The 27,510-nt window shown below is 56.0% G+C and overlaps 1 protein-coding gene and 1 non-coding gene across 2 annotated transcripts; both read left to right on the top strand.

Moving 5' to 3' along the window:
• The first annotated feature begins 9,672 nt into the window (after positions 1-9,672).
• LOC135875278 (U1 spliceosomal RNA) lies at positions 9,673-9,836 on the top strand. Its single transcript, XR_010561177.1, has one exon. It is a non-coding gene; the product is annotated as a U1 spliceosomal RNA (small nuclear RNA).
• A 377-nt stretch (positions 9,837-10,213) lies between these two features.
• On the top strand, positions 10,214-22,158 carry LOC135875109 (gastrula zinc finger protein XlCGF57.1-like). Its single transcript, XM_065400092.1, has 3 exons — positions 10,214-10,237; positions 16,122-16,248; positions 19,511-22,158. The coding sequence occupies exons 1-3, from the start codon at positions 10,214-10,216 to the stop codon at positions 21,307-21,309; spliced, it is 1,950 nt and encodes a 649-aa protein (XP_065256164.1). The 3' UTR covers positions 21,310-22,158.
• Positions 22,159-27,510: the final 5,352 nt, after the last annotated feature.

The raw sequence follows: 27,510 nt of genomic DNA on the forward strand, positions 1-27,510 counted from the left end.
AAACAGGGCAGTTACAGCCCAAGGCTGGGGTTTTTCCACGTCTAAGGCAAACCAAACCAGCCAGACTAAGAGGACTTCGGTCTCACCCCACTGGCTAACCGCAAGTCTCACAAGCAATCTCCTTAGATACTCCAGTTTCCCAGTATTACCACCAGTGCCACTCGTTATGGGGACAAATGGTTATGAAAAGCAAGACCCCAGTAAAAGAAAAAGGTTCTCCTGATCCCAAAGGACCAAGCCCCAGACCCAGGTCAATATACAAATCAGATCTTACCCACAAATCACTAGGTTTACCATATGTCCTCTTTTTCCCGGACATGTCCGGCTTTTCGGCACTCAAACCCCCGTCCGGGGGGAATTGCCAAAAAGCCGAACATGTCCGGGAAAATGGCGGCTCTGCTCCTCCCCTGACTCTTCGGCTCTGTTTAAGAGCCAGGCTGCCCGAGCACTACCAGCTTCGGGCAGCCCCCATGCCTCCGGACCCTGCACCGCCGGAGCCCAGGAGGGGAAGTGCCCAGCTGGGGGCGCAGGGTCCGGAGGCAAGGGGGCTGCCCGAAGCCCAAGCGCTACCGGCTTCATGGTTTGCCGGGCAGCCCCCAGACCCTGCGCCCCCAGCTGGGCGCTTCCCCTCCCGGGCTCCAACTGCGCTGGGGAAGCGCCGGCTGGGGGCGCAGGGTCTAGGGGCTGCCCGGCAAACCGTGAAGCCGGTAGCGCTCCGGCAGCCCTTTCCCCGTGGCTGGGAGTTGGAGGGAGGAGGGGGCGGAGTTGGGGCGGGGCTGGGGGTGGGAAATGGGCGGGGCCAGGGCCCGTGGAGGGTCCTCTTTTTTTATTTAATAGATATGGTAACCCTACAAATCACGCTGTTGCCAATCCTTTAGAATCTAAAATCTAAAGGTTTATTCATAAAAGAAAAAAGATAGAGATGAGAGTTAGACTTGGTTAAATGGAATCAATTACATCCAGTCATGGCAAAGTTCTTGGGTCAGGCTTGTAGCAGCGATAGAATAAACTGCAGGTTCCAATCAAGTCTCTGGAATACATCCCCCGCTGGGATGGGTCCTCAGTCCTTTGTTCAGAGCTTCAGCTTGTAGCAAAGTCCCTCCAGAGGTATGAAGCAGGATTGAAGACCAAATGGAGATGAGGCATCAGCCTTATATAGTCTTTTCCAGGTGTAAGAACACCCCTTTGTCCTTACTGTGGAAAATTACAGCAAAATGGAGCCTGGAGTCACATGGGCCAGTCCCTGCATACTTTGCTGAGTCTCAAGGCATATTTGCCTTCTCTCAGTGGGTCCATTGTATAGCTGATGGTCCTTAATGGGCCATCAAGCAGGCTAGGCAGAGCTAACACCAGTTTGTCTGGGATGTCATCCAGCAGCATAGCATAAGTTTGAAATACAGACTGTATAGAGCCAATATTCATAACTTCAACTACAAAACTGATACACCCATATAGACAGCATAATCATAACCAGTAAACCCTGACCTTGTCTTAGACACCCCATTCGACCCCCTTTATACAAGATTTGGGTGCCACTACAGGACCTTGGTTGCAACAATGATCTATATGGTCCCAGATTATATCAATAACGTCACAAGGGGAAACTGAGGCACCCACACAGTATTCAGAGGAACCATTAAGAACAGTCCCACTTCGTCACAGGGGGGCTCTCCCCTCGGTCGATGCTGACCCCTGCCTGGCCCTGGGGTGCTGTGTCCAGGGGGGGCACTAGGGGGCACTCTCCCCTCGGTCAATGCTGATCCCGGTGCCCCTGCCTGGCCCTAGGGGCACTGTGTGCAGGGGGGCACTAGGGGGCGCTCTCCCCTTGGTCGGTGCTGACCCCGGTGCCCCTGCCTGGCCCTAGGGGCACTGTGTGCAGGGGGGCACTAGGGGGCGCTCTCCCCTTGGTCGGTGCTGACCCCGGTGCCCCTGCCTGGCCCTAGGGGCGCTGTGTCCGGGGGGGGCACTAGGGGGCGCTCTCCCCTTGGTCGGTGCTGACCCCGGTGCCCCTGCCTGGCCCTGGGGCGCTGTGTCCAGGGGGGGCACTCTCCCCTCGGTCAATGCTGACCCCGGTGCCCCTGCCTGGCCCTAGGGGCGCTGTGTCCAGGGGGGGCACTAGGGGGCGCTCTCCCCTTGGTCGGTGCTGACCCCGGCGCCCCTGCCTGGCCCTAGGGGCGCTGTGTCCAGGGGGGGCACTAGGGGGCGCTCTCCCCTTGGTCGGTGCTGACCCCGGCGCCCCTGCCTGGCCCTAGGGGCGCTGTGCTGCTAGAGGTGCCGTTTTTCAAGGGAGGCATCACACTGTAGCCCTGACGCTCACCCTGATTCTTCAGGCCCACAGGTGCCGTCCCGTTAGCCCTGGCATCCTGGCCCAGTCGGCCCTCACGTCCCCTCAGGACTGTGCTGGGGCTACTGCCCTGAGCTTGTTGTTGCGCTGGGCTGTTAGCCAGCTGCCGGGGGCCACCCCAGAGGAGGCTGCATGCTGGTGCTGGGAGGGATCCTTTGGCGTGGGAGGGCTCGGGGGCTGGTGTGACTCCGCTCGCTCCTTTGCAGAGGAGCCGTTGTCCGCATGCCAACGCTACACCGAGGTGCGGAACATCACCAAGGGGCGTTGCGCCCTGCACGGCGTGGAGGTCAGCTACTGCAGCGGGCGCTGCGCCTCCCGCACCAACGTCATCTCCGAGGTGAGTGAGACCTGGCGCCCGGCCGGCGACGGGCACGAGGGGCCCAGGCCGGCATTGTGGGAGCCGGGCTGCCCCCGGGCCGAGCACGTTGCCAGTGTCCCAGGCCTGGCCGAGTTGGGCCCGCCACCCGGCACGCTGAGCCGCGGGTTCCTGACTCTAGAGACCCGCACAGGGCCGTGATCTGGCCTCGCCGCAGCCTTTCTCCCACGCAGAGCGATGGAGGGGAGCTGGGAGCTCCTTTCAGACGGAGCCGTGACGCTGCCACCGGCCTCTGAATCCCTTTGCCCCAAGCCCTGTACACCGGCACCTCTGTCCATTACAAAAAGGGATCGGAAATGGGGATCGGCCAAGACGGGGCAACCCCAACGGCCCTTTTCAACACCGAAAATGGCAGATCGTCCTTTGCTGGCCCCGGGGCCGTGTGCATTAGGAGAAATGCGTGATACAAATGAGGTCTAGTCACTGGTGCAGCCGGTTTATTTACAGCGAATGTACAAAGGCCTTTTTCCTTGAGCACAGTAGGAACAAGCAACAGGCAGGTTCCTGGCTGCGAAGTCCCCAAACCCGCCCCTCTAACGAGCTCTGTGCCCAAAGAGCTCTGTCTCTGCTCCCTCTGCGGGCCGCGTGCACCACTGTTCCTCCCACTGTCTGCTGGCTTCCTCTCTCCCTCACACCCACAGCTCTTCAGATGTTCCCCTGCCCTTCTGTTTGCAGGCAGGGAATTCTTCAGCCCACATGGTTTAACTTCTCACCAGGCTTTGCCATAAGGTCTGTTGCCCTGCATGGTGGCTTCTGGTGTTTCCACCTATCACACATAAAAGGGGTTTAATTGCTCCTTCCATTAAGCCAGGAAGAAGCGGGCTTAGCCCACCCATTGGCTTTAACCAGGTAGATCAAAGACCTGCATGGTGGTAGCCATCATAACAGGATCTAACACGCAGCTGGGTCTCCATGACAGGGCTCTCCTCGCCCGCCAGCAGTTCATGTCCCACAGCCCCCCCATTAGCCCGGTCCGGGACCCTTTCCCTGTCTGTCCCCCGCTGGCCCAGGCCTGCCAGGACCGCAGAACTCCCCTTGAGCCCACGCTGTGCTTGTGCCCCGCCGCCCAGCTGCGCCCTTCTCCCGCAGGAGCCGTACCTGCAGACGCTGTGTGACTGCTGCAGCTACCACCTGGACCCCGTGAGCCCCGTGCGCATCCTGAGCCTGCCGTGTGAGGACGGGGAGGTGGAGCCGGTGGTGCTGCCCGTCATCCACAGCTGCGAATGCAGCCCCTGCCAGAGTGAGTGGAGCGAGCGTACATGCTGCTCTGGGGGCCCCGCGCCTGGCCCAGCCGGCCACAGGGCACTCACTCTGCACTCTCAGCTGACGTGGCCCTGGGACGTGGGCTGGAGCGGGTGCCAGGGGCCGGGCCTTGGAGCACATGGGGCGGGGCGGGGCAGGGGGAGACTCCGAGAGCACAAATGGAGGTGTCAGCACAGCCTGGGACTGGGCTCAGGGGCCAGCTGGGCATGGGGCAGAGACTGGGCTAGCGGCAGAGCTGGTCTGGTAGCACTGGGGCAGCACAGCTCCTGTTCCTAGGTCTCACACTGCCTCCTGCGCCAGGGGTCCCAGAACCCACTGCCAGGGGGGTGACCCTGTGTGTCCCTGCATCACCCCACCGCACGGCACGGCCCTGGGTATCAGCATCACCCCACTGCACAGCACGGCCCTGGCTATCAGCACGCACAGCCACATCCCAGCGGTGCCCCTGGGTCCCAGCATCACCCCACCGCACGGCACGGCCCTGGGTATCAGCATCACTCCACTGCACAGCATGGCCCTGGCTATCAGCACACACAGCCACATCCCAGCGGTGCCCCTGGGTCCCAGCATCACCCCACCGCACGGCACGGCCCTGGGTATCAGCATCACCCCACTGCACAGCACGGCCCTGGCTATCAGCACGCACAGCCACATCCCAGCGGTGCCCCTGGGTCCCAGCATCACCCCACCGCACGGCACGGCCCTGGCTATCAGCACGCACAGCCACATCCCAGCGGTGCCCCTGGGTCCCAGCATCACCCCACCGCACGGCACGGCCCTGGGTATCAGCATCACTCCACTGCACAGCATGGCCCTGGCTATCAGCACACACAGCCACATCCCAGCGGTGCCCCTGGGTCCCAGCATCACCCCACCGCACGGCACAGCCCTGGCTATCAGCACGCACAGCCACATCCCAGCGGTGCCCCGGGGTCCCAGCATCACCCCACCGCACGGCACGGCCCTGGGTATCAGCACGCACAGCCACATCCCAGCGGTGCCCCGGGGTCCCAGCATCACCCCACCGCACGGCACGGCCCTGGGTATCAGCACGCACAGCCACATCCCAGCGGTGCCCCGGGGTCCCAGCATCACCCCACCGCACGGCACGGCCCTGGGATCACACGCACAGCCACATCCCAGCGGTGCCCCGGGGTCCCAGCATCACCCCACTGCACGGCACGGCCCTGGCTATCAGCACACACAGCCACATCCCAGCAGTGCCCCTGGGTCCCAGCATCACCCCACCGCACGGCACGGCCCTGGGTATCAGCACGCATAGCCACATCCCAGCGGTGCCCCGGGGTCCCAGCATCACCCCACCGCACGGCACGGCCCTGGGTATCAGCACGCACAGCCACATCCCAGCGGCGCCCCGGGGTCCCAGCATCACCCCACCGCACGGCACGGCCCTGGGATCACACGCACAGCCACATCCCAGCGGTGCCCCGGGGTCCCAGCATCACCCCACTGCACGGCACGGCCCTGGCTATCAGCACACACAGCCACATCCCAGCAGTGCCCCTGGGTCCCAGCATCACCCCACCGCACGGCACGGCCCTGGGTATCAGCACGCATAGCCACATCCCAGCGGTGCCCCGGGGTCCCAGCATCACCCCACCGCACGGCACGGCCCTGGCTATCAGCACGCACAGCCACATCCCAGCGGTGCCCCTGGGTCCCAGCATCACCCCACTGCACGGCATGGCCCTGGCTATCAGCACGCACAGCCACATCCCAGCGGTGCCCCGGGGTCCCAGCATCACCCCACCGCACGGCACGGCCCTGGGATCACACGCACAGCCACATCCCAGCGGTGCCCCTGGGTCCCAGCATCACCCCACCGCACGGCACGGCCCTGGGATCACACGCACAGCCACATCCTCTCTGCCTCTCCGTGCCTGGCACAGGAGCATATGACTACGCCACATGCGGGGCATTACCAGCCTTCGCCCTGTCCTGGGCAGGGACTCGCTTTCTCTGAACAGCCCCTTCCCTAACTGGGTTTTCTCTCCTCTTCGCCAGGTGGGGACTTCTCTGAGCGCTGATGGCCCGTGGCCCGGGCGGGACGGTGTCTGCACTGGGGCCCCCGCGCTGTGCCGGCGGCCAAGGCGTGGCAAGGACAGCAAGATGGCAGCGTGCGTCCCAGCTGCAGGCTCCCCAGTCCCCCCCACGCTGCCCGCCGGGCTTGTCCTGCTGTAGCTCAGTAATAAAGTGAACAGAGCTGGGTCCGAAGGCGACTCCTCCAGCTGTTGCAGTGGGGGGGAGGGGTTGTTACTGCTCCCCCCGCCTAAAGGGGGCTGTTGGGCATGGTCCGGAGCTCTGAGTCGCACCCGTAGCACGGCCCACGACACGGCCCCACGCTCGTCTGGGGCCCGCCACAGCCCACAATCCTCGGCAGGCGCTGGGTGTGGTCCGGAGCTCTGAGTCGCACCCGTAGCACGGCCCACGACACGGCCCCACGCTCGTCTGGGGCCCGCCACAGCCCACAATCCTCGGCAGGCGCTGGGCCTGGTCCGGAGCTCTGAGTCGCACCCATAGCACGGCCCCCGACACGGCCCCACGCTCGTCTGGGGCCCGCCACAGCCCACAATCCTCGGCAGGCGCTGGGCCTGGTCCGGAGCTCTGAGTCGCACCCATAGCACGGCCCCCGACACGGCCCCACGCTCGTCTGGGGCCCGCCACAGCCCACAATCCTCGGCAGGCGCTGGGCATGGTCCGGAGCTCTGAGTCGCACCCGTAGCACGGCCTGCGACACGGCCCCACGCTCGTCTGGGGCCCGCCACAGCCCACAATCCTCGGCAGGCGCTGGGCGTGGTCCGGAGCTCTGAGTCGCACCCGTAGCACGGCCCCCGACACGGCCCCACGCTCGTCTGGGGCCCGCCACAGCCCACGATCCTCGGCAGGCGCTGGGCATGGTCCGGAGCTCTGAGTCGCACCCGTAGCACGGCCCACGACACGGCCCCACACTCGTCTGGGGCCCGCCACAGCCCACGATCCTCGGCAGGCGCTGGGCGTGGTCCGGAGCTCTGAGTCTCACCCGTAGCACGGCCCACGACACGGCCCCACGCTCGTCTGGGGCCCGCCACAGCCCACGATCCTCGGCAGGCGCTGGGCATGGTCCGGAGCTCTGAGTCGCACCCGTAGCACGGCCCACGACACGGCCCCACACTCGTCTGGGGCCCGCCACAGCCCACGATCCTCGGCAGGCGCTGGGCGTGGTCCGGAGCTCTGAGTCTCACCCGTAGCACGGCCCACGACACGGCCCCACGCTCGTCTGGGGCCCGCCACAGCCCACGATCCTCGGCAGGCGCTGGGCCTGGTCCGGAGCTCTGAGTCGCACCCGTAGCACGGCCCACGACACGGCCCCACACTCATCTGGGGCCCGCCACAGCCCACAATCCTCGGCAGGCGCTGGGTGTGGTCCGGAGCTCTGAGTCGCACCCGTAGCACGGCCCCCGACACGGCCCCACGCTCGTCTGGGGCCCACCACAGCCCACAATCCTCGGCAGGCGCTGGGCGTGGTCCGGAGCTCTGAGTCGCACCCGTAGCACGGCCCCCGACACGGCCCCACGCTCGTCTGGGGCCCGCCACAGCCCACAATCCTCGGCAGGCACTGGGCGTGGTCCGGAGCTCTGAGTCGCACCCGTAGCACGGCCCACGACACGGCCCCACGCTCGTCTGGGGCCCGCCACAGCCCATGATCCTCGGCAGGCGCTGGGCGTGGTCCGGAGCTCTGAGTCGCACCCGTAGCACGGCCCACGACACGGCCCCACGCTCGTCTGGGGCCCGCCACAGCCCACGATCCTCGGCAGGCGCTGGGCGTGGTCCGGAGCTCTGAGTCGCACCCGTAGCACAGCCCATGACACGGCCCCACACTCGTGTGGGCTGAGCTCGGCCTGGGTTCATTCTCGTTTCGCCAGCGGTGGGGCTAACGCGCCCTCAGCTCTGTGGGGTGGCTAATGGGGTTAGAGGAACTTTCCTCCCTGGCGCTGTTCAATATCTTCATCAACGACTTAGATATTGGCATAGAAAGTAAGCTTATTAAGTTTGCGGATGATACCAAACTGGGAGGGATTACAACTGCTTTGGAGGACAGGGTCATAATTCAAAATGATCTGGACAAATTGGAGAAATGGTCTGAGTTAAACAGGATGAAGTTTAACAAAGACAAATGCAAAGTGCTCCACTTAGGAAGAAAAAATCAGTTTCAGACATACAGAATGGGAAGAGACTGTCTAGGAAGGAGTACGGCAGAAAGGGATCTAGGGGTTATAGTGGACCACAAGCTAAATATGAGTCAACAGTGTGATGCTGTTGCAAAAAAAGCAAACATGATTCTGGGATGTATTAACAGGTGTGTTGTGAGCAAGACACGAGAAGTCATTCTTCCGCTCTACTCTGCTCTGGTTAGGCCTCAGCTGGAGTATTGTGTCCAGTTCTGGGCACCACATTTCAAGAAAGATGTGGAGAAATTGGAGAGGGTCCAGAGAAGAGCAACAAGAATGATTAAAGGTCTTGAGAACATGACCTATGAAGGAAGGCTGAAAGAATTGGGTTTGTTTAGTTTGGAAAAGAGAAGACTGAGTGGGGACATGATAGCAGTTTTCAGGTATCTAAAAGGGTGTCATAAGGAGGAGGGAGAAAACTTGTTCACCTTAGCCTCTAAGGATAGAACAAGAAGCAATGGGCTTAAACTGCAGCAAGGGAGGTCTAGGTTGGACATTAGGAAAAAGTTCCTAACTGTCAGGGTGGTTAAACACTGGAATAAATTGCCTAGGGAGGTTGTGGAATCTCCATCTCTGGAGATATTTAAGAGTAGGTTAGATAAATGTCTATCAGGGATGGTCTAGACAGTATTTGGTCCTGCCATGCGGGCAGGGGACTGGACTCGATGACCTCTCGAGGTCCCTTCCAGTCCTAGAATCTGTGAATCTATGAACTCAGGCATGAAAAAAAGTGAAACTTGGAAATCTGAACTGTATTTTCTACGTTATGCAAGCCTGGCCTTAGCTAGCAAATCACGAATACCAAACGCATATGAAACCCAACAGCGAGGGGAAGACAACCTAGCCCCTTGCTGGCAAACCACGGCACTCCCACCTCGAGCGCTAAGCGTGGGAACAGTGAGCTTCGAAGCTCTGCTTTTGCTTTTCTTTGCCCAGCAGAAGCGTTGGCTCTCAGGAGACATTCGAGTAGCAAAATGCAACCAGGAGTCGGCCTTTTTCACCCCAGGGCACAGCCTCGCCGCAGTGACGCCTCAGAATCCGGGTACAAACTAACAGACTAACACAGCTACCGCTCCAGAAATTGCAGCGTTCTTCAGTCAGGTGACGGCTTTGCCCACCCGCCCGCCGGCGGGGACCGGGCGGCACTTCGGCCAGGGCACCTGGTGCTGGAGCTGGCAGAGCTGGGGCTGGCCAGGCAGGGGGAGGGGCGCGACCGAAGGGGCGGAGCCGCGTGAGCATGTATGCAGATTTCTGTGCGAGCAAAGCATTATGGGAGCGGGAGCAGGCTGCTGAGCAGGGCCCGAATTTGGCCCCTGGGGCTCGGCGTGGAGAAGGATGGGGCCCCGTGGCCACGTCGGGGCAGCTCGCGGCATTGGGGGCCGGTGTGGGCGGGGCGCGGCGGGCCCCACCGTGGGTTGAAAGTAAGGGGCGAGCGAGGGCGGGCGGCGGCTGGCCCATTCATACTTACCTGGTAGGGAAGATACCATGACCATGAAGAGGGGGTTCCCCAGGGTGAGGCTCATCCATTGCGTTGCGGGGGGGCTGACCTCTGCGGTTTTCCCAAATGTGGGAAATTCCACCGCGGGGTTTGTGGGGGGGGAATCTGCGTGCGCGCTGCCCCCGGCGCTGGGTCAGAGATCGACAAGTCTCCGCGTGGGCTGCAGCTGGGACTGTGGGTTGCTCTAGGGAGGCCTGGCCCCCGGGAGCTGCCTGGTTGCTCTGGTCCCGTGGCGCGTGCGCGGGTCCCCCCCGGCGCTTGGTCGGTCCCGCCCCCCTTCGAACCCCTGGGCAAGGCACCCGCCAAACCCTGGGGCGGGGCGAAGGGCAGCGGCTTCAGCGTGGGCTACTGAGCATGCTCGGTGCGTGCGCATGCGCAGTGCGCGCCCCCAGCAGCCCGTTTCCCCCCCCCCCTCCGGGAGCCGTTTCCTGACCCGGCCCGAGCCGCTCGCCCCGCGGAGCCCCCCCGGGGGACGCAGAGCCTGGGGCCGGCCCGGCGGGAAGATGCCCAGCGGGGGCTCGGCTCAGGTAGGCGGCTCGGGGGGCGGGCGGGCGGCACAAAGAGCGGCGGGACCCCCCCCGGGCCCCCCCGCGCTCCCCCCCGGGCTGCGGCAGGGCCCGTGTCCGCCTCGCGCTCCCGCCCCCCCCCACCCCCCCCCCCGGCGCTGGCCTGGCCGCACGCGGGGCTCCGCGCTCTGCCGTCCGTCCGGCCCGGGACGCTCCGCGGCGCTGCTGGGGGCGGGGGGGGGGGGGGGCAGAGGCCAGCCCCCCCCCCGGCTCCGAAAGCCTCTTTCCCGTGTCACAAGTGTGACCCCAGAGTCACGCGTCACTTGTGCCCCGGGTGCCCCGGGCCCGTCCCTGCAGCCTGGGCGACCGAGCCGAAAGCCGCGCACGCTGGCCTGGTCCGGCAGTGCCCCCCTGGGTCCCTGGCGCTGCTTGCCCACAGTGACCCGCGGCTCGTGACAGACCCACGGGTCACCGTCTAGAAACGCCAGCACCGGCCGTGTGCCGGCCGGCTGCGGGTCTTCGAGCCACCCAACAATAAGATGCCTCCGGCAAAGATGGGACTTGGGGCTCAACATGCACCAGCGTGTGGAGGGCCAGCGCTTGTGGCGTCAGTGGTGCGCAGCGCCAGCCGTGAACGTCACCTCTGGTGAGTTCATTTGATGTTATGCCCTGAGCGGCCTAGGCCCTGGACATCAAAGCTAAATTAAGGTTAAAGACCAAAACAATCAGGAAACTAATTATATTCGTATTGCTAGGCGCCTATTACCAGATCCCCCAGGCACAAGTAATGTCACTTCCTAGGAAAGGCGCAAGCTGCCCTCCTCTTCCTTCTGAGGTGGTTATTTCCAAGAACAGCAGTGCTGGGAGCAGCTAATTAGTGTGTTGGGAGAAGGCTGGCAGAGGGAGACAAGGCTTGCAACACGCCCTGAGGCTTGGAAGACTCGCTGAGCCCAATTTCTGTTGGCTGCGCAAGAGTTATGCAAGGCAAAGTAAGAATTCAGGTTCTCATAGCAACCTCTGCAACCCACACGGCATGGATCGGTGCAGATTTGGATCGCTGGTTAGGCTGCCGAGTGCTCCCTTCATCTGTGCTGCATGTGCTCCGTGGGTGAGCGCGCCCCACCGTGCGGAACTGGCGTGTTCCTTCTGCAGCATGCCGACCAGCTCCTCGGCTGGTGGGGATGGGTATAAACGTCCTGATGTCCAAGGGGCTAGTGCTGGCTTGTGCCAGCTGAGGAGCTGGCCCTCGCTGGGTTTTGGGGGAGCTCCAAACCATAGGTCTTGTCCACACCAGGCCTTTCTGCGCAAGCCGTCCCTCTCTGCCTCTGGTGCCGCTCCGCCAGCGGGAGTGCCAGCGTAGAGCAGCCATTGGTGTTTTCACTGCCTTGCTCTCTAGACCTCCAACTCTGCTCAGATCAGGACACGATGGTTAAAATGCCAGGGCCAGCTGTCGTCCTGTCTACACCAGCCCCCCCATCATTGCTGCTATGGGTGGAGCTGCACCTGGGGTAGCGAAGTTGGGAAAGTTTTGGAAATAAGCTTCGGTTAGACACTGCCCCAGATGGTCGCGATGGGAGTTCAATCCTCCGGCCCAGTGCAGGTTTATTGGGCTTCCAGCCTTGGGTACTCTAAAGCCACATTTTAACGTTATTTTGACCCAACGGAATTATAACGTGGTTACTTCTTGGCTGTGTGGACAGAAAAAACAAACAGCCCCCCCCCTCCCCCCCGTAACCCCTTTATACTTTAACCATATAAGGGAGCCATAGTTTAACCTCATCTGTATCGAAGATAAAACAGGTTTCCTCACATGGTTGTAACGTGTGTTTTCTTGTCTCCCTCATGACAATCCAGCTGCTATTTCTGTAGCTTAGACAGAGCCCCACGTTTGTGTCTGATTTCAACACTCCCACTCTTGCCCCATCTTCCTAGTTTAAAGACACTCCTGTAACCTCTGGGTAACCCGCCCAGGCCTGTTTGCCCAGAAACAAGCGCCCAGGCTTCTTAGGGGTAACCCGCCCTCAGTGCCTGGGGGGACCCGCCTGGCTCAGCTGAAGGCAATTGGGAGCTTGATCACCTCAAGCTTCTTCTGTGGCCAGAGGTGTCCCAGTCCCTGGGGGGCGTAAGCTCCCGGGGCTCTTTGCGCTCCCTTGTGCTGGTGTGTTGAGCTTTCTGGAGGTTTTGCGCCTCAGGAGCCATTTGGGTGAAGCACATTTTATTTCTCTGCCCTGCCCAGGCACCTGGCTTGAAAAACAAATGCATTTCTACTCGTTTTCGTTCACTGGCATGGTGATTCGGTTAAACCAAACTATCAGTGCTTGTACCGGTGCAGTAGAACCTCAGAGTTACCAACACCAGAGTTACAAACTGACCGGTCAACCACACACCACATTTGGCACTGGAAGTACATAATCAGGCAGCAGCAGAGACAAAAAACAGAAAGAAAAGCAAATACAGTACAATACTGTGTTAAACATAAACTACTAGAATAAAATAAAGGGAAAACAGCATTTTTTTTCTGCACCGTAAAGTTTCAAAGATGCATTAATTCCATGTTCAGTTGTAAACTATTGAAAGAACACCCCTAACGTTTTGGTCAGAGTTACGAACAACCTGCATTCCCGAGGGGTCCGTAACTCTGAGATTCTACTGTACTGATTGACTCCTAGCATGAGCGCCCAGCTGGGGAAGCGAAGGTGAATTCTCTCAAATGTGTCAGCAGAATAATTGGTAAAGACCAACTGGTTTGTGGTGTTTGTAGGGACTGTTTAAAAGCCTCTGTCAGAAGGTCCCTCACTAGAAACTGCTAAGGGCACTGAAGGGAGTCCGGGAGCAAGGGGTAAGGTTCTGTGGTGGGTCGGTGACTGGCTACGAGATGGGACTAGACAGGCGATTTTCAGCATGGCCAAGGGGGCACAGAGCATGCCGCAGTGTTCTAACCTAGGGCTGGAAAATGGGGTGAGCAGCCAGGTGGCAAAAACCACAGCGCACATACAGGGTTGGCCAAGATTAGAGAAGACTGTGAGGAACTAGCAGGGGCGCCATTTGGGGGGGGCAGGGGATGCTCTAGCCTCCCCCCCCACCCCCGAGTTTCGTCGGGGAGGCCTACTCACCCTAGCCCCAGACAGAGCTCTTAACTGCAACAGCTTGGGTGTGATATGTGATGAGTTCCGAAGCTGGGAGCAGCACAGCCTTTGGGGCAGGGAGTTTGTTTATAAACAGAGGCAGGGTGATTAAGATAACAAAAGGCTTGTCATTAAAGTAAATTAAGTATCGTTAGATGATCCTGAAAGCATTGTCAGGCACTTCAGTTGAAAGATAGGAAACAAAGGGTAGGAATACATGCTCAGTTTTCAGAATGGAGAGAGGTAAATAGTGGTGTCCCCCAGGGGTCTGTACTGGGCCCAGTCCTATTCAACATATTCATAAATGATCTGGAAAAAGGGGATAACAGAGAGGTGGCAAAATTTTCATATGATATACAAACTACTCAAGATAGTTAAGTCCAAAGCAGACAGCAAAGAGGTACAAAGGGATCTCTCAAAACTGGGTGACTGGGCAACACAATGGCAGAAGAAATTCAGTGTTGATAAATGCAAAGTAATGTACTTGGCAAAATATGATCCCAACTATACATGCAAAATGATGGGGTCTAAATTAGCTGAACCCATCAATAAAGCGATCTTGGAGTCATTGTGGATAGTTCTCTGCAAACATCTGTGCAGTGGCAATTAAAAAAGCTAACAAAATATTGGGAATCATTAGGAAGGGGATAGATAATAAGAGAAAAATATCATATTGTCTCTCTATAAATCCATGGTACGCCCACATCTTGAATACTGCATGCAGAAGTGGTCACCCCATGTCAAAAAAGATCTATTGGAAAAGGTACAGAAAAGGGCAGCAGAAATGATTAAGGGTACAGAACACCTTCTGTATGAGGAGAGATTAATCAGACTGGGACTTTTCAGCTTGGAAAAGAGACGACGAAAGGGGAATATAATAGAGGTCTATACAATCATGAATGTTGTGGAAAAATTGAATAAGGAAATGTTATTTACTCCTCCTCATAACACAAGAACTAGGGGTCACCCAATCAAATTAATAGGCAGCAGATTTAAAACGAACAAAAAAAGTGTTTCTTCACAGTCAACGCTTTGCCAGGGGATGTTGTGAAGGCCAAAACTATAACAGGATTCCAATAAGAGCTAGATAAGTTCGTGGAGGATAGGTCCATCAATGGCTATTAGCCAGGAGGGGCAGGGATGGTGTCCCTAGCCTCTGTTTGCCGGAAGCTGGGAATGGGCGACGGGCTGGATTACTTGATGATTCCCTGTTCTGTTCATTCCCTCTGGGGCACCTGGCATTGGCCACTGTTGGAAGAGAGGACACTGGGCTAGATGGACCTTTGGTCTTACCCAGTATGGCAGTTCTGATGTTCTTATATAGAACCCAGATGTATCTGCTCCCTGCTGTAACCCACAAACCCCGCTCTCCTCCCAGAGCTGGGATAGAACCCAGGAGTCCTGACGGGGTCTCTCTCTCTCTCCGGAGCTAGTAATAAAGTAAGAATATACATTAAACTTTTAAACCTAAGCAGCGTCCCTTAAGTGACTTGCCACAAGATGTCAGAGCATGTTGTTATTAGAGTTGAGTGGGTCTAATTTTTTTTTTATATATATTAAGGAATTAGATACAGAGTTCCTGTCAGCTAATTGCTAAATTACCTGCCAAAAAACTAGAGTTTTCAAGTGCCTACATAGTCCAGGAATCACGGTTAAAGTTGCCCCCCTACCAAAATCTGAAATGGCGCCGCTGGGACCTAGAAAGACCTAGCCAAGCTAGGTGAACGGGCAACACCACGGCAGATGAAATTCACTGCTAACATGCAGAGCACGGCACTTTGGAACGATCCATTTGAGCTATTTATTCACGTGTCTGGATTCTAGATCAATTGTCACCGCTCAGACAAAGAGCTGGCTGTTATTGCAGCAGAGCAACGGCAATCTCCGCTCCATGCAGAGCCCAGAAAAGCCTGTGAGGTGTTAGTGTGCACGAAGAGTTCTGTAATGATCCAGCAGATATCGCACTGACACGGGGTGTCAGGGGTGTGCCTCGCCCTGAATAGTGTGTTCAGGTCTGGTCAGCCTGTCCCATCAGTTCAATAGCACATACCGAGGGAGTTCAGGGACTGGTGGCCAATTGGAGGCCAGGAGGGACGTCTGTGTGCGGTGAGATTGAGATTGTTTAGTTTAGAGAGGAGATGAATGAGAGAGGACAGGATAGAGGTATAAGAACTGACTGGCACAGGGAAGGTAAATTTGCTGCTCCTGTTTATCCTCTTGCCCAATGCAAGAGCAAGGGGACAATTAGTGACATTGAAAGACAGCAGAAGTTGAAAATTGACAAAGGAAATACAGTGTGCCACAATGCCAAATGAGCATGCGGAACTCATTGCCACATGGCAATATTGAGTCCAGGAGCTTTACAGAATTCAGAAAAAGATTAAACACTTATGTCTAATGAGAGCATCCAACGTTACATTAGACAGGATAATTAAATATAATTGTGGAAACTGTAAATTCTGCCTCAGGGCCTGAACCAATCGCTAGCTGATAGCAATCACAAAGACATTTCCCCTAGAAGCAGGTTATTCGCGATCTATGACATAGTTTCTTGCACTTCCGTTGAAGTAACTGGTACTGCCGCTGTTGGAGAGAGGGTATCGGACGAGAGGGACCACTGCTCAGACCTAGTATGGCAACTCCTAAATTCCTCTGTCAGCAGTGACTGGATTATCGCTGTGACTCGAAAATGCGCCGTCCCCAGGCAAGGGTCAGGGCTGTAAGGGGCAGGATGGGGCTGACGCAGAAGATGCTAACATGGTGACAATTTGGGATTTCAGGCCCCAGTGACGTTTGAGGATGTTGCAGTCTATTTCTCGCCGGAGGAGTGGAAGGAGTTAGCGGAGTGGCAGAAAGAACTGTACTGGGACGTGATGAAGGAGAATTATGAGCTCGTCACCTCGCTAGGTAAAGAGACACATTTGTGCTACTGGGGGCCATGCGGCGCATGAAAAGCCAGGTCACCAGACAGTTACATGGGATTCTCCCTGCATGGAGTGGGTGAGAATTGTATCTCTGACGATTCTCAGCTCGGGGGGAATGAACAGGCAGGGAAGCGTCTGCTAGCGAGGCCCTGCAGTCTCATTTTTAAGTGTTGTTCATTTCCTAGACAAAATACCCCAGGCTGCAGTTAAGCTGGTACGTGCCTGGATAACTTCAGGGGGATAAACCGCTACAGGGTGTTGTAAACCACACCAGGAGTTCTGAATCCAGGAAATTCAAAGCTAAGTTTATACTTAAAAGAAATCTAAAGCAGCTAAGGTAAGAAACATACAGTGAAGGCTCAGAACACCTTAACTCTGCCCTCCAGTGAGGTCACACAATGGCCGCAGTGTTATGAGTAAAGGCACTTCAGTATTTGTGGTTCCGGAAGAGAAACTGGTTTTAAAAGACACATTAGATGTCGTCGGTTTAGGTTGGATATTAGGAAAAACTTTCACTAGGAGGGTGGTGAAGCACTGGAATGGGTTACCTAGGGAGGTGGTGGAATCTCCTTCCTTAGAGGTTTTTAAGGTCAGGCTTGACAAAGCCCTGGCTGGGATGATCTAGCTGGGGATTGGTCCTGCTTTGAGCAGGGGATTGGACTAGATACCTCCTGAGGTCCCTTCCAACCCTGATATTCTATGATTCGCATCAGAGGGGTGTGGGAGTTTGGAGGGAGGGGTTCTGTGGGGTTCGGGTGCTCAGAGAGAGAGGGAGTTCCCTGCCTAGGATGCTGGGTAGAGGGAAGAGAATGGGAAATGGAAAGAGAGGGATCTGGCAGACAGGTGATTAGGGAGGAGCTGGAGTTAGGGTGCCAAGGGGTAGAAGCAAACTCCCTGAGTAGGTGCCGCTCCTCTGAGTCAGTTGCTCCTGCTCACACGAAGACCAAGCTGGGCCGTAGGCAGGGGCTGAGTTGGGCCGGACATTGAATGCAAGGGAAGGCAGTTGGAAATTCCTGCTGGAAGGCAGTGCGGACAGCTGGAGCTGGGGAAGGTACCAGGGTTCGAGATGGCTAGAGCTGTTGGAGAAGATGATTTAAGCAACGCTTGAGACCGCAGCCAGTTTGATATGGGTCACCACATTCCCTGAACCGCGCTGGCAGGACCCATTTTCCCCCACAGCCCGTCTGAACCTCACGCCCGCTACCCAGATGCCACAAGAGCGGCGCGGGCAGCTCCGTGTGTGTAGGAACCATAACTTCTCCTGGTACAAGGACAAGGGCATGCCATGAAATCGAAAGGTACCTGCGAAGGGCTGCACTCAGCCCAAGTGCACCTCCTTGGGGCTGGGCCTGGGCCTTAGCTTTTGCCCCATATGGCCCCCCCCCCGTCCGCCCCCGCTCTCTCATTGCGACTCAGTGTGCTCCCTCTTCGTGACCTGCCCCTGCAGCCTGGTCACTGCACAGTCCCCCGTCCCAGGGTATCAAAGTCCGACCGGACGAGCTGCCTCAGAACATCCCCCAATCCACCTCTAGGTCCTGGGCCACTCCCCAGCGGCAGGTCAGGGAACCGCAGCCGGCCTGCAGCTCTGGGCTCCAGCCCGGGGACCCTCTTACAAACAATCCAGCGTTGCTCAGTCTCAGTCCCGGCTTCCTACCCCCTGCCCCATCTCCTGGTCTGTCTCTGGGTTCACCAGGAGAGCGTCCTCCGCTCCCCGTGGCAGATTCACCTCTCTCGGCCCCAAGCCCAGGGCTGGCTCCCCCTGTACTTCCTCCTCGGCCTCTAGTGAGTGACTGCCGGCCCTGCAGCCGGCTTTACAGCTCCTCCCCAGCTGGGTCTGCCAAACCCTGACTCCCCTCCAGCTGCAGCAGATAACGTTCATTGGTTCTTTCTGGCCACATTAGCCTGCTCAGGGCTTGGGTGGGTGAACGTCCCCTCCCAGTCCCTCGCGCAGTGAATAATGCCACAGGCTCTCCCAGAGGCCACAGAGCCAAGCCGGATTCAAAATGTGACTGGGCACCTGACAGATGGGCAGAGCCCCAGTTACGTTAGGTAGGAGTGAAAACGGAAGGGATATAAACCCCTTTGCGGCACACAAGCCAACCCCCAGGGCGTTAGGAACAATCTTTCCCTACGGGCAGCGTATTCTGATGGTCCTCGCCCCTTCCTCTGGAGCCAGTGTGATTAGTCACGGTCCGACAGGAGAGGGGACTGGATAGATGACGGTCTGATCCAGCCTGGCGACTCCTGTGTGCTTGAATGTTTCCAGGAGCTGGCGGAATTCAGCGGAAGCCGATAGAGCTTTATCCCCCAGCTTGTGACCTGGCCGCTGGGTGCAGGCGTGCACAAGGGGAAGTGGAAGTAGCCGGGCAGTGAGGCAGTCAGGGAATGGGAGCTGATGCACATTACAGGATGAGTGACTAGCCGGGGATGTAACCAGCAGGAGGATTGGTGATAAAGCTGCTCCCACTTAAAGACTTTGGTCTCAGCAGAGGGTAGGTGAAGTTTCCCCAGGACAGTACCAGCAGCATGGAAGCCCGGGGTTCACTTTAAGGTCATGGGGCTTCCAATAAGTACATAAACTCTGGGGTGGGGTGGGGGGATCAGCAGCTAGCTTTTCCTCCTCGGATCCCCTGCTGAGGGAGCCCGGCTGCAGTGAGGCCGATCCAGCCATGCTGCTGACAGTGGCTAGGCAGATGCTGAGCTAAGACTGCTGCTTATTGTGTGCCCACGTGCTCGATATCTCATCACCTCCCTCCTCGTAGCCCCATTTGTTTGTCTTCCCCCAGCTGTTGTGTCTTGATACAACCTAGACTGGGAGCTATCTGAGGCAGGGTCTCTTCACCACATGTCTTATTCAGTGCCTGGCAAAATGGGACCCTGGTCCTTGACTGCGTCCCTGGGTGCTGCTGCTATACATACTGTAACGCTCCCAACGGTGACACAAGAGCATGAGTACCAACCTCAGCGCAGCCTGTTAAAAACCAGGGTACAAACGCCAGCCAGACTCCAGCTGTGTGTCTGTTAGTCCTCAGCTGAGACATGGGAGACGTGGGCCCGAGCAGGGACCCGGCCTGTCCACATCACACAAATAATCCATAACATTCTGAGATTCCAGCTGTGGTTCTCCCAGGGAGGTTTGACAGCCCCTGGGAGTTTGCAATTAATAGAAACTTTTGTTTACACAAGAAACGTTTCTTTTGCCACCATCACATGGAATAACATCTGGTCTGTTGTTTTCTCTCTAGTAGATGATGAGATTGTGAATGAAAGTATGGAGGAGAAGAATCAGGAGGAAGATGCTGAAAACCTGCTTCCAGTCAAGACCTTTTCAGTGAAACCTGAAGAGAAAGTTTCCCAAAGTTCAGTAAAGGTGAAAAACTGCCTGAGTCAGAGCAAACTCCAGACAACGCAGAGAAACTCTGCAGGGAACACACAAGGGATATCCACAAACAGCACGGCTCAGCAGAAAGCCCAGTTGACGGAGAGACCAGACGCCCTTCAGGAATGCAAGCGAAGCTGTGTGGAGAAGACAGGTCTCCTGATACGACAGAGGAACCACAAGAGGGAGAGGCCGTTTCCCTGCAGCGAGTGTGGGAAATGCTTCTCTCAGAAAGGGGACCTTAAGATCCACCTGAGAATCCACACGGGGGAGCGGCCGTACACATGCACCGAGTGCGGGAAAAGCTTCACCCAGCGGGGATACCTGAAGATCCACCTGAGGCTGCACACGGGGGAGAAGCCCTTTCCATGCACTGAATGCGGGAAACGGTTCCCGTCGAAGGGGGATCTCAAAATGCACCAGAGGAAGCACACGGGGGAGCGGCCCTTTCTGTGCACTGAGTGTGGGAAGAGCTTCACTCGCAAGGTGGACCTCAAAGTCCACCAGAGGAAGCACACGGGGGAGAGGCCCTTTGCTTGCACCGAGTGCGGGAAGAGTTTTACTTCCAAGGGCTATCTCAAGATACACCTGGGACAACACAAGGGGAAGAGGCCGTTCACGTGTCTGGAGTGCGGGAAAAGCTTCATTTCCAAGGGCTCCCTCAAGGCGCACCAGAGAATCCACACGGGCGAGACGCCCTTCACATGCACCGAGTGTGCGAAGAGCTTCACCACCAAGGGCTATCTCAAGATACACCAGAGGCTGCACACGGGGGAGACCCCGTATCCCTGCGCCGAGTGCGGGAAGCGCTTCACCACCAAGGGCTATCTGAAGATACACCAGAAAATCCACACGGACGGGACCCCCTTCATCTGCAGTGATTGCGGGAAGAGCTTTGCCACCATGCGATATCTCAAAATGCACCAGAGAAGCCACACGGGGGAGACCACGTTCACCTGCGCGGAGTGTGGGGAGAGCTTCGCCCAGAAGGGCTATCTCCGCATCCACCAGCGGATGCACACAGGGGAGGGCCTGTACACCTGCTCTGACTGTGGGAAAAGCTTCACTGCCAAGTACCTGCGGATCCACCAGCGAATGCACACGGGGGAGCGGCCCTTCACTTGCACGGAGTGTGGGAAAAGCTTCACCGCGGAGGGGTCTCTGAAAATCCACCTCAAGATCCACAGCAGGGTGCTGCTGAGTATATGCACCGACTGCGGGAAAAGCTTCTCCTCCATGCGCTATCTCAAGGTGCACCAGAAAACCCATTCCCAAGAGCCAGTGACGCTACCTAGCGAAAGTGGGGACGGTTTCCCGCAGAAGGTGCTTGCCACCGTCCCTCAGAAAGCCCACAGAGAAATGATCTCATTTACCTGCAAGGACTGTGGGAAAAGCTTCTGCCAGAAGTCTAATTTAATAACCCACCAGAAAGCCCACGCGCAGGAGAGACCGGTTCTAACACACAGGCCCAGCGCCGGCCCTGCTGCCGCTCCACCCACATCCGTGAAGTTGCACCCAGTGAATTTGGCTCAGGAAGTTTTAAGAGCAGGGAAAGATCATCTCGACCCAAATCCCTATCCCCTGGTCATGGATTTAAAGCCCAGCTTCCCGTTTGCTCTGCAGACCTGTCCACTTTCCCCAGGAGTAAATCTAGGTGTCTCTTGAGCTCACGTGGCGTCCCGCTCCTGCTGCTGATGTATCCCGTGTGGTTATTGTTACCTTTTGCATGATGTAGCTCTGCCCAGGTTCCTCCATTTGCTCCCAATTCCTAACCCTCCCCTATTGCACCCTTCCAAGGTAGCTAGATCGTACCCGGTCCTGCAGTGCCCCAGGTCGGGACTAACAAGAGCCTTACATGCTACCACGTCCTTTGGTTTTTCCTCCTCTTCTATCCACACAGCATAGCATCTGGTCTGGCTTTTTTGCTGCAGCTTCGCATTGAGCGGGTGGTTTCAATGATTTTATCACAATAAACCCCACTCGTGTGCTGGGCGACTAGGGATCCTGAGCATAGATCCCCTCCCTTGCTTGCTCGCTCACACACTGATTTCATTGCACTGCGTTTCCGATCAGCCAGTGCAGTCACCTACACGAGCCAAATCCGTTACCACCCAGTGCCCAGATCCGTATCATCTCCTCTGACTCTCTTTTTAGCATCACGTACAAACCCTGAGCTCTGGGGCTGTATTCATCCCACGTAGAACTTCCTTGGAGGTACACTGGGGTGAACTGGGACTTTTCAGAAGCCTCCATAGGACGGCAGAGGCCGTAGAATCAACCCCGAGCTGCTCCACTCATCATCCAGTCTGTTGCCCCCCCTTGACTCCTGTTCCGGGAGTGCCGAGTGTTAGAGAAAGTTCACTGAAAACCCACGTTAATGTAACAGATGAGCAAACCACAGAGGCCAGGAACCAGCGACTTGTGCTCAGTGCACGGAAAGATCCCTCCGGAGGAGAAAGGGCAGAACTTGGCAGCAAGCCCAGGCCAGAAAGAACAAATGTTGGCTCTGGTCGTGGTGGAAAAGCAGCGTGTGAGAAGATCCACCTTCAAGGCCAAGGGAGACGTTGCACACGCAGCCGTCTGATGTATGGGGAGGGAGAAAAGCCCAAGTCACTGAAATGGCACCGGGGAGCCCGTGACATTCATCCAGTTAGGTCCCCCTTTATTCTACAGCAGGGAACGTGTAAGGGACCAAAGATAGGTGGCAAACAGCAGAAGAGCTGCTGGCAAGGGGTCCAGGCTAACTCCCTAGAGAAGGTGGAAGAGACTACAAGGATCACAATAATTGTAGCTGGAAAAGAGCTGTGAGATCATCGAAGCGAATATGTGCCTGAGACCTGCCCCAGCCAGCTTCCTTCATTCCTGCATCTGTGTTTTAGGAGGCTCTGCTTCCCCGCGTTCCTGGGGGACACTGGGGGACAGCGGCTGAGGAGGAGACATTCTGCCCCTTTCTCAGGTTTATTCCCACAGCAGCTGACGTTGTGCCAAGCTCCCCTGGAAATTTGCAGTTACTAACTCTGGGCCTTATCCCTGTGGGACAGGTCAAGCAGTAGCATCCTGTAGGGCCCTGTACTGACACAGCCTCTGGGGATGGGGATGGCTTTCACTCATCCTCACAGACGCCAGGCCTCTCCTGTGTCAGCTCCGCGTGGCGTGTCCTGGGGCCTGGAGCAGCTTCCTTCTCTGGGAGGCGGTGTTCAGAGGGTCGGGTGTTCTGGCTGGTGCTCAGTGTCTCTGTTCCTGATATGGAAATTCTCTCCCACGCGAAGCTTGTGGCTTCTCACGCTTCCCGGCGAATACTTCCCAGGAGTTTTTAACACCAATGGTGAGCACCTGTCCTGCAGGTTCCAGGACTTGGCGAGCTGGTTCTCCCTCCTCCTTCACTGCTGCACAGGAATCGTTTGGGGCGTCCTTGATGTCACGCACCTCGGGAGCTGCCTTTGCTCAGCGCGCCTGTGGATGTTTATGGCTCAAGACAGCTCACATGCTCATGTGATACTGACAGTGCTGCTGAGTAGGTAGGGCTGGGAGCCGACGACTCCAGGGTTCTAACGGGCTCGGCTCCTGATTCCCTGTGTGGCCTTGAGTCACCGCCCCTCTCTGTGCTCTGGTTTCCCTTCTGTAAAAGGCAGGTGGGCCAGCTCTCCGGCCACAACATGGAGCTAGTTACTCTGGCTCACAGCCCTGCATGCTGAGCGTCACTCTGAGAGGACGCAGAGACGATCTCGCTGGGGAAAATGGGTCACTCGCGGTCCTCCAACCTCGAGGGTTCAAGGCGTGACGTGTACTGGCTCCAGGGACGGGAAGCCAGGACTTTCACCTCTGACACTGGCTCAGTATGTGACCATGGAGATGTCACGTTACCCGCTCTATGCCTCAGTTTCCCTGTCTGGAACTAGGGTTGTGAGGACTAATGTTGATATTTTGCTTTGAGATGCACTGCTGAACGGCACTAGAGACAGGATTATCCTCACTAAGTAATCTCTGCGGGAGAGGTTTTGCTTCACTGCTCCCAGTTCCTATGGGCACTTTCTACATGTGTTTTCCTAATGTGCAGTTACCAAGGGATCTGGGCACTAAACCCACAAATGAATAAAAAATGAGCATCCTGCCTTCCCCTCAATTGAACTAGTCACAGAGGACAAGTGGTAACGCAACAGGTGGCAGAATGAGTTCCTTGGAGTGGCTGGGTCTTGCTGTAAAGGAAATACTACGGCCAGTCTATCTTCCTCCTCCTCGGTAGCTTGGGGAGTCGGCCACCCCAGGACTGTGAACAGATTCACCTGACACCCGGCCTGGTTCCATAGATTGGCACTGAGCTGCGCTGCAACAAGAGATGAGGGGTAGGACTAGCAGGCAGGGGGAGAAAGACACCATGGGTCAGATTCTCAGCTGCAGTAAATCAGCGTAGGGCTCCTGAATTCAATGGCACTATGCCAGTTCCCCCCGAGAATCCGGCCCCACGCTTCTGAACCCAGGAGAGCCTCACATGGAGTCCTGTGACGGACATCCTGCCTCCCCTACCATCCCTGGCTTGGTGTACAATCAAAATATTAAAGACACTGCCACTAATGTATGGCAGAAAGGCCAAGGCCAAATAAAACTCTGCTACCCCATTGACTGCAGTTAGGTTGTACAGATGTAACTGGCCAACATTTGGTTCGCTCTGTGCACATAAATACCATTGATCAGCTAGACAGGGCAAGCCTGGACTCCGAAAACAAGTCTGGGAACCTGCTGCGTATTTCCATGCACGTTGGATGAGGCTGGGAGCAGGGAGGACAGGGCATAGGACAAAAAGGGGGGGTTAATGGATTACAGATTGTTTTAATAAGCCCTAACTGAGTCCTCTTTCTCAAAGGAAACCTGCACAACGCTTTCAAAAGACGAGCCTGGGAGCTTAAATCCCTAACTCTGCTAGACACGAAAACTCATGGGCTGAACAGAGACACTGGAGTCATGGCTTATTACAACAATCTGTAACCCACTAACCCCTGCTGTTTGTCCTATGACCGCAGAGGTGCTAATGGGACACTCTACCTTGCATGGTCCCTTGCAAAATGCGCTAACTGCTTATGCCAGGCAATCCGTCCCAGCTGGCGTTTAGCTGTGACGCTCCCAGTACGGTGCCCAGAGCTGAACAAGAGCTCTGGGCAGGTCTACACTTAAAACACGGTGTCAGTGCCGCTGTAGTGTGTAAGTGACGCTGCTCCTGTGCCGATGGGAAAGGCCTCTCCCATCGGCGTAGTTAACCCACCTCTCCGAGAGGCAGTAGCTGTGTTGGCGGGAGAAACTCTCCTGCTGACATAGAGGTGTCCACACGGGGGCGTTAGGTGTGGATTTTTCACACCCTGAGTGACGTGATTATACCGATATAGGTCTGCAGTATAGACCAGACCTCTGTGCAGCTCGAAAGCTTGTCTCTCACCAACAGAAGTTGGTCTAATACAAGATATTACCTCCCCACCTACACTAGAGGGTGAAATTCACCCCGTGCAGAGCACCAGCACAAGGCCTATGTCCCACGTCAGCCTCTGTGCTGCCCTCTGCCCAGGAGGGGACTTTCACCTCTGATGAGTGTTCGACCCAAAGGACGGATGATTCCAGGAGCTAGGTAAATGAGGTTGAAAGGACCAGACGTAGGCATTAAAGAACAGCCTGTGGGTGCTGTGGGGAGCCTCAGACATGCTACCCCAATGAACCGCCTGGCTATCGGGCAGTTAAGGCACCAGCAGAGAACAGCCAGATGCTATGGGGGCAGAGCAGGGCAGACAAGACAATTCCATCAGTGCAGAGCAGAGAAAGGAAGCTCAATAGGACTGACATAGACTTGACGAGTGCTGGGTTTGAGAAATCCTTTGGTCAGAGAGGGAAATTAGTTGAATATTGAATTTGCTCCATTTACAAAGAGCCGTTACAGCAAATATAGAAAGTGGATGTCAATATTCTAATATGGAGAAAAGGCCAAAAATTCAGGCAACTGAATGATGGGTTTTGAAGGACACGTGGTTTTAAAGCCTCATCAGCGTAAATCTTAAAAAGAAGACAAGCTCTGGGAAAGCCCCAGGATGTAAGAACTTAAGATCCTATGTGGTTTCTCCTTTTAAGTTGATCTGTGGATCTTAAAGGTAAAGTTTTGGTATCTAAATCTTTCCAGCGAGGGTCTGGAGATGCCTCAAGAAATGAGAAGTGACTCAGAGGAAATGGCAGGACCAGAATCCAGAAGCCCATCTGGGTTACAGTAAATGGAACATGGGTTAAACAAGATGGTAAGAAGCAGCAGAAGAGGGTGAACTGCGAAAAGTCGGAGCAGACTCTGAGCGTATGTGTGAGGAAAACGGGAACATTGAGCTCGGTAGCTGTGATTCCTGACGCGTCACTTTTCTTTCTCGTCCTGGAGGAAACACAACATAAAGCCATTTGATGCCTTAACGTAACAGGCTCGATCAGTCCTTGCAACTGAAGTGGCCTCTTTGTGAGTTTGCTTGAGGATGACTTCCGAGGTTCAGAAAGGGGTCACGATGGTTTCCAGTGTCTTCAGTGTTTGACGAGTGATTTCTGGTTTTTCTATTTTACCGTTGCAGGGACTCCATGATAAGGGGCCAAACCCGTTCTCATGTACAACAGTGTAAATTCCACAGGGAGGATCAGGCCAATGTCCATTGAGGCCAATGTAAGGGCTCCCACTGACTTCCACAGCACTGGATCAGGCCTGAACTCCACAGCAGTTGCTGCGTGGAAGAGTGGAATCTGGCCCCAGGGTGTTAATTTTTCTTGCCAAAGAGGGGATAGGAGAAATGTGTTTCTTTAACCTACTGAGGTGGTGAGGCAAGGAGTGTAAACAGAAACATTTGAATGTAAATACGAAGAGGACACATCGCATGGGTCTCTGATTTGAATTGTTTTCTTTTCATGCTTTGTATTGTCGGTCTCTCTACAAGGTAAACAGGGAGAGGCTGGGTAAAGCCAGGTCCAGGCGTGCCTCTGTTGGAATCAGTGGGACAGGGTTTCGCTTTTCATTCTGATCCTTGGGATTTGTTTTCCAGGTGTGATCACAGGTTTTCCAAGTATGGGTCTAGTTATTTCGTCTGACCAAGTATGGGTTTGGGCTACACAGTCGCACTGTGAGAATCAGAGAGAAAGGGGAAAGTCAGATTTAGGGTCCTATTATCTTCATTGCTCAGCCAGGAAGGGGATTAGGGGAACAAAGCCCCCAAACATGTCAATGTGATGCTGTCCACTTTCCACCCGAGCCAGAGGAACCCTTTCCCATGTGGTAGCTTGCTGCAGGGTTTAGAGCTGGATTGGGGGGAAAAGTCCTTTATTTCCACTATGGTTTTCTATAGTGCTAGAACTTTTTGCAAAGGATATAAAAACTAGTTCTGTGCAGGCTGTTAGAGTAGGAGAGCACAAACATGTCTGCTTCTGCGGTGGTGTTGAGTCTATAAAGCTACCATTCCCAACGTTACACAGAACATGAAATAGAATTGAACAAAATTTCAGGTTCTGGGGTAAAGTAGGTCTGAACTATTGGCACTTAATTATCTTCCTAAACAAAATAATTAACTACTTTTATAAGGAATGAACATATTCCTTACAAGAGAATTTGTATATTTATTACATTCTTTTTGTTGATTGCTTTGAAGATAGATCTCAGAAGAAAAGGTCTGCAAATCTTAGACTGCTACAATCTGTATAATTTAGATGAACATTTTGATTTTTTTCCTTTTGTCAATCAACGTCACCAATAAAGGCTTGTTTATTTTAGAGACTATGTAGGTACAGGCTGGTAACTTTGTATAGGGTGGAAAACACTCAAACATTAAGAAAGATTATCGTAACAAAATCTAAAAGGGACACAGTATT

The sequence above is a fragment of the Emys orbicularis genome, chromosome 2, assembly GCF_028017835.1.
Source record: "Emys orbicularis isolate rEmyOrb1 chromosome 2, rEmyOrb1.hap1, whole genome shotgun sequence".
NCBI classification, from domain to species: Eukaryota; Metazoa; Chordata; order Testudines; family Emydidae; genus Emys; species Emys orbicularis.

What these genes read in the sequence shown, in the direction of transcription:
- LOC135875109 (XM_065400092.1), top strand. Translation starts at nt 10,214, where the DNA reads ATGCCCAGCGGGGGCTCGGCTCAG. An exon ending in CCAGCGGGGGCTCGGCTCAG is followed by an intron (nt 10,238 to 16,121) that starts GTAGGCGGCTCG and finishes TTGGGATTTCAG; the next exon opens with GCCCCAGTGACGTTTGAGGA. An exon ending in TGAGCTCGTCACCTCGCTAG is followed by an intron (nt 16,249 to 19,510) that starts GTAAAGAGACAC and finishes TTTTCTCTCTAG; the next exon opens with TAGATGATGAGATTGTGAAT.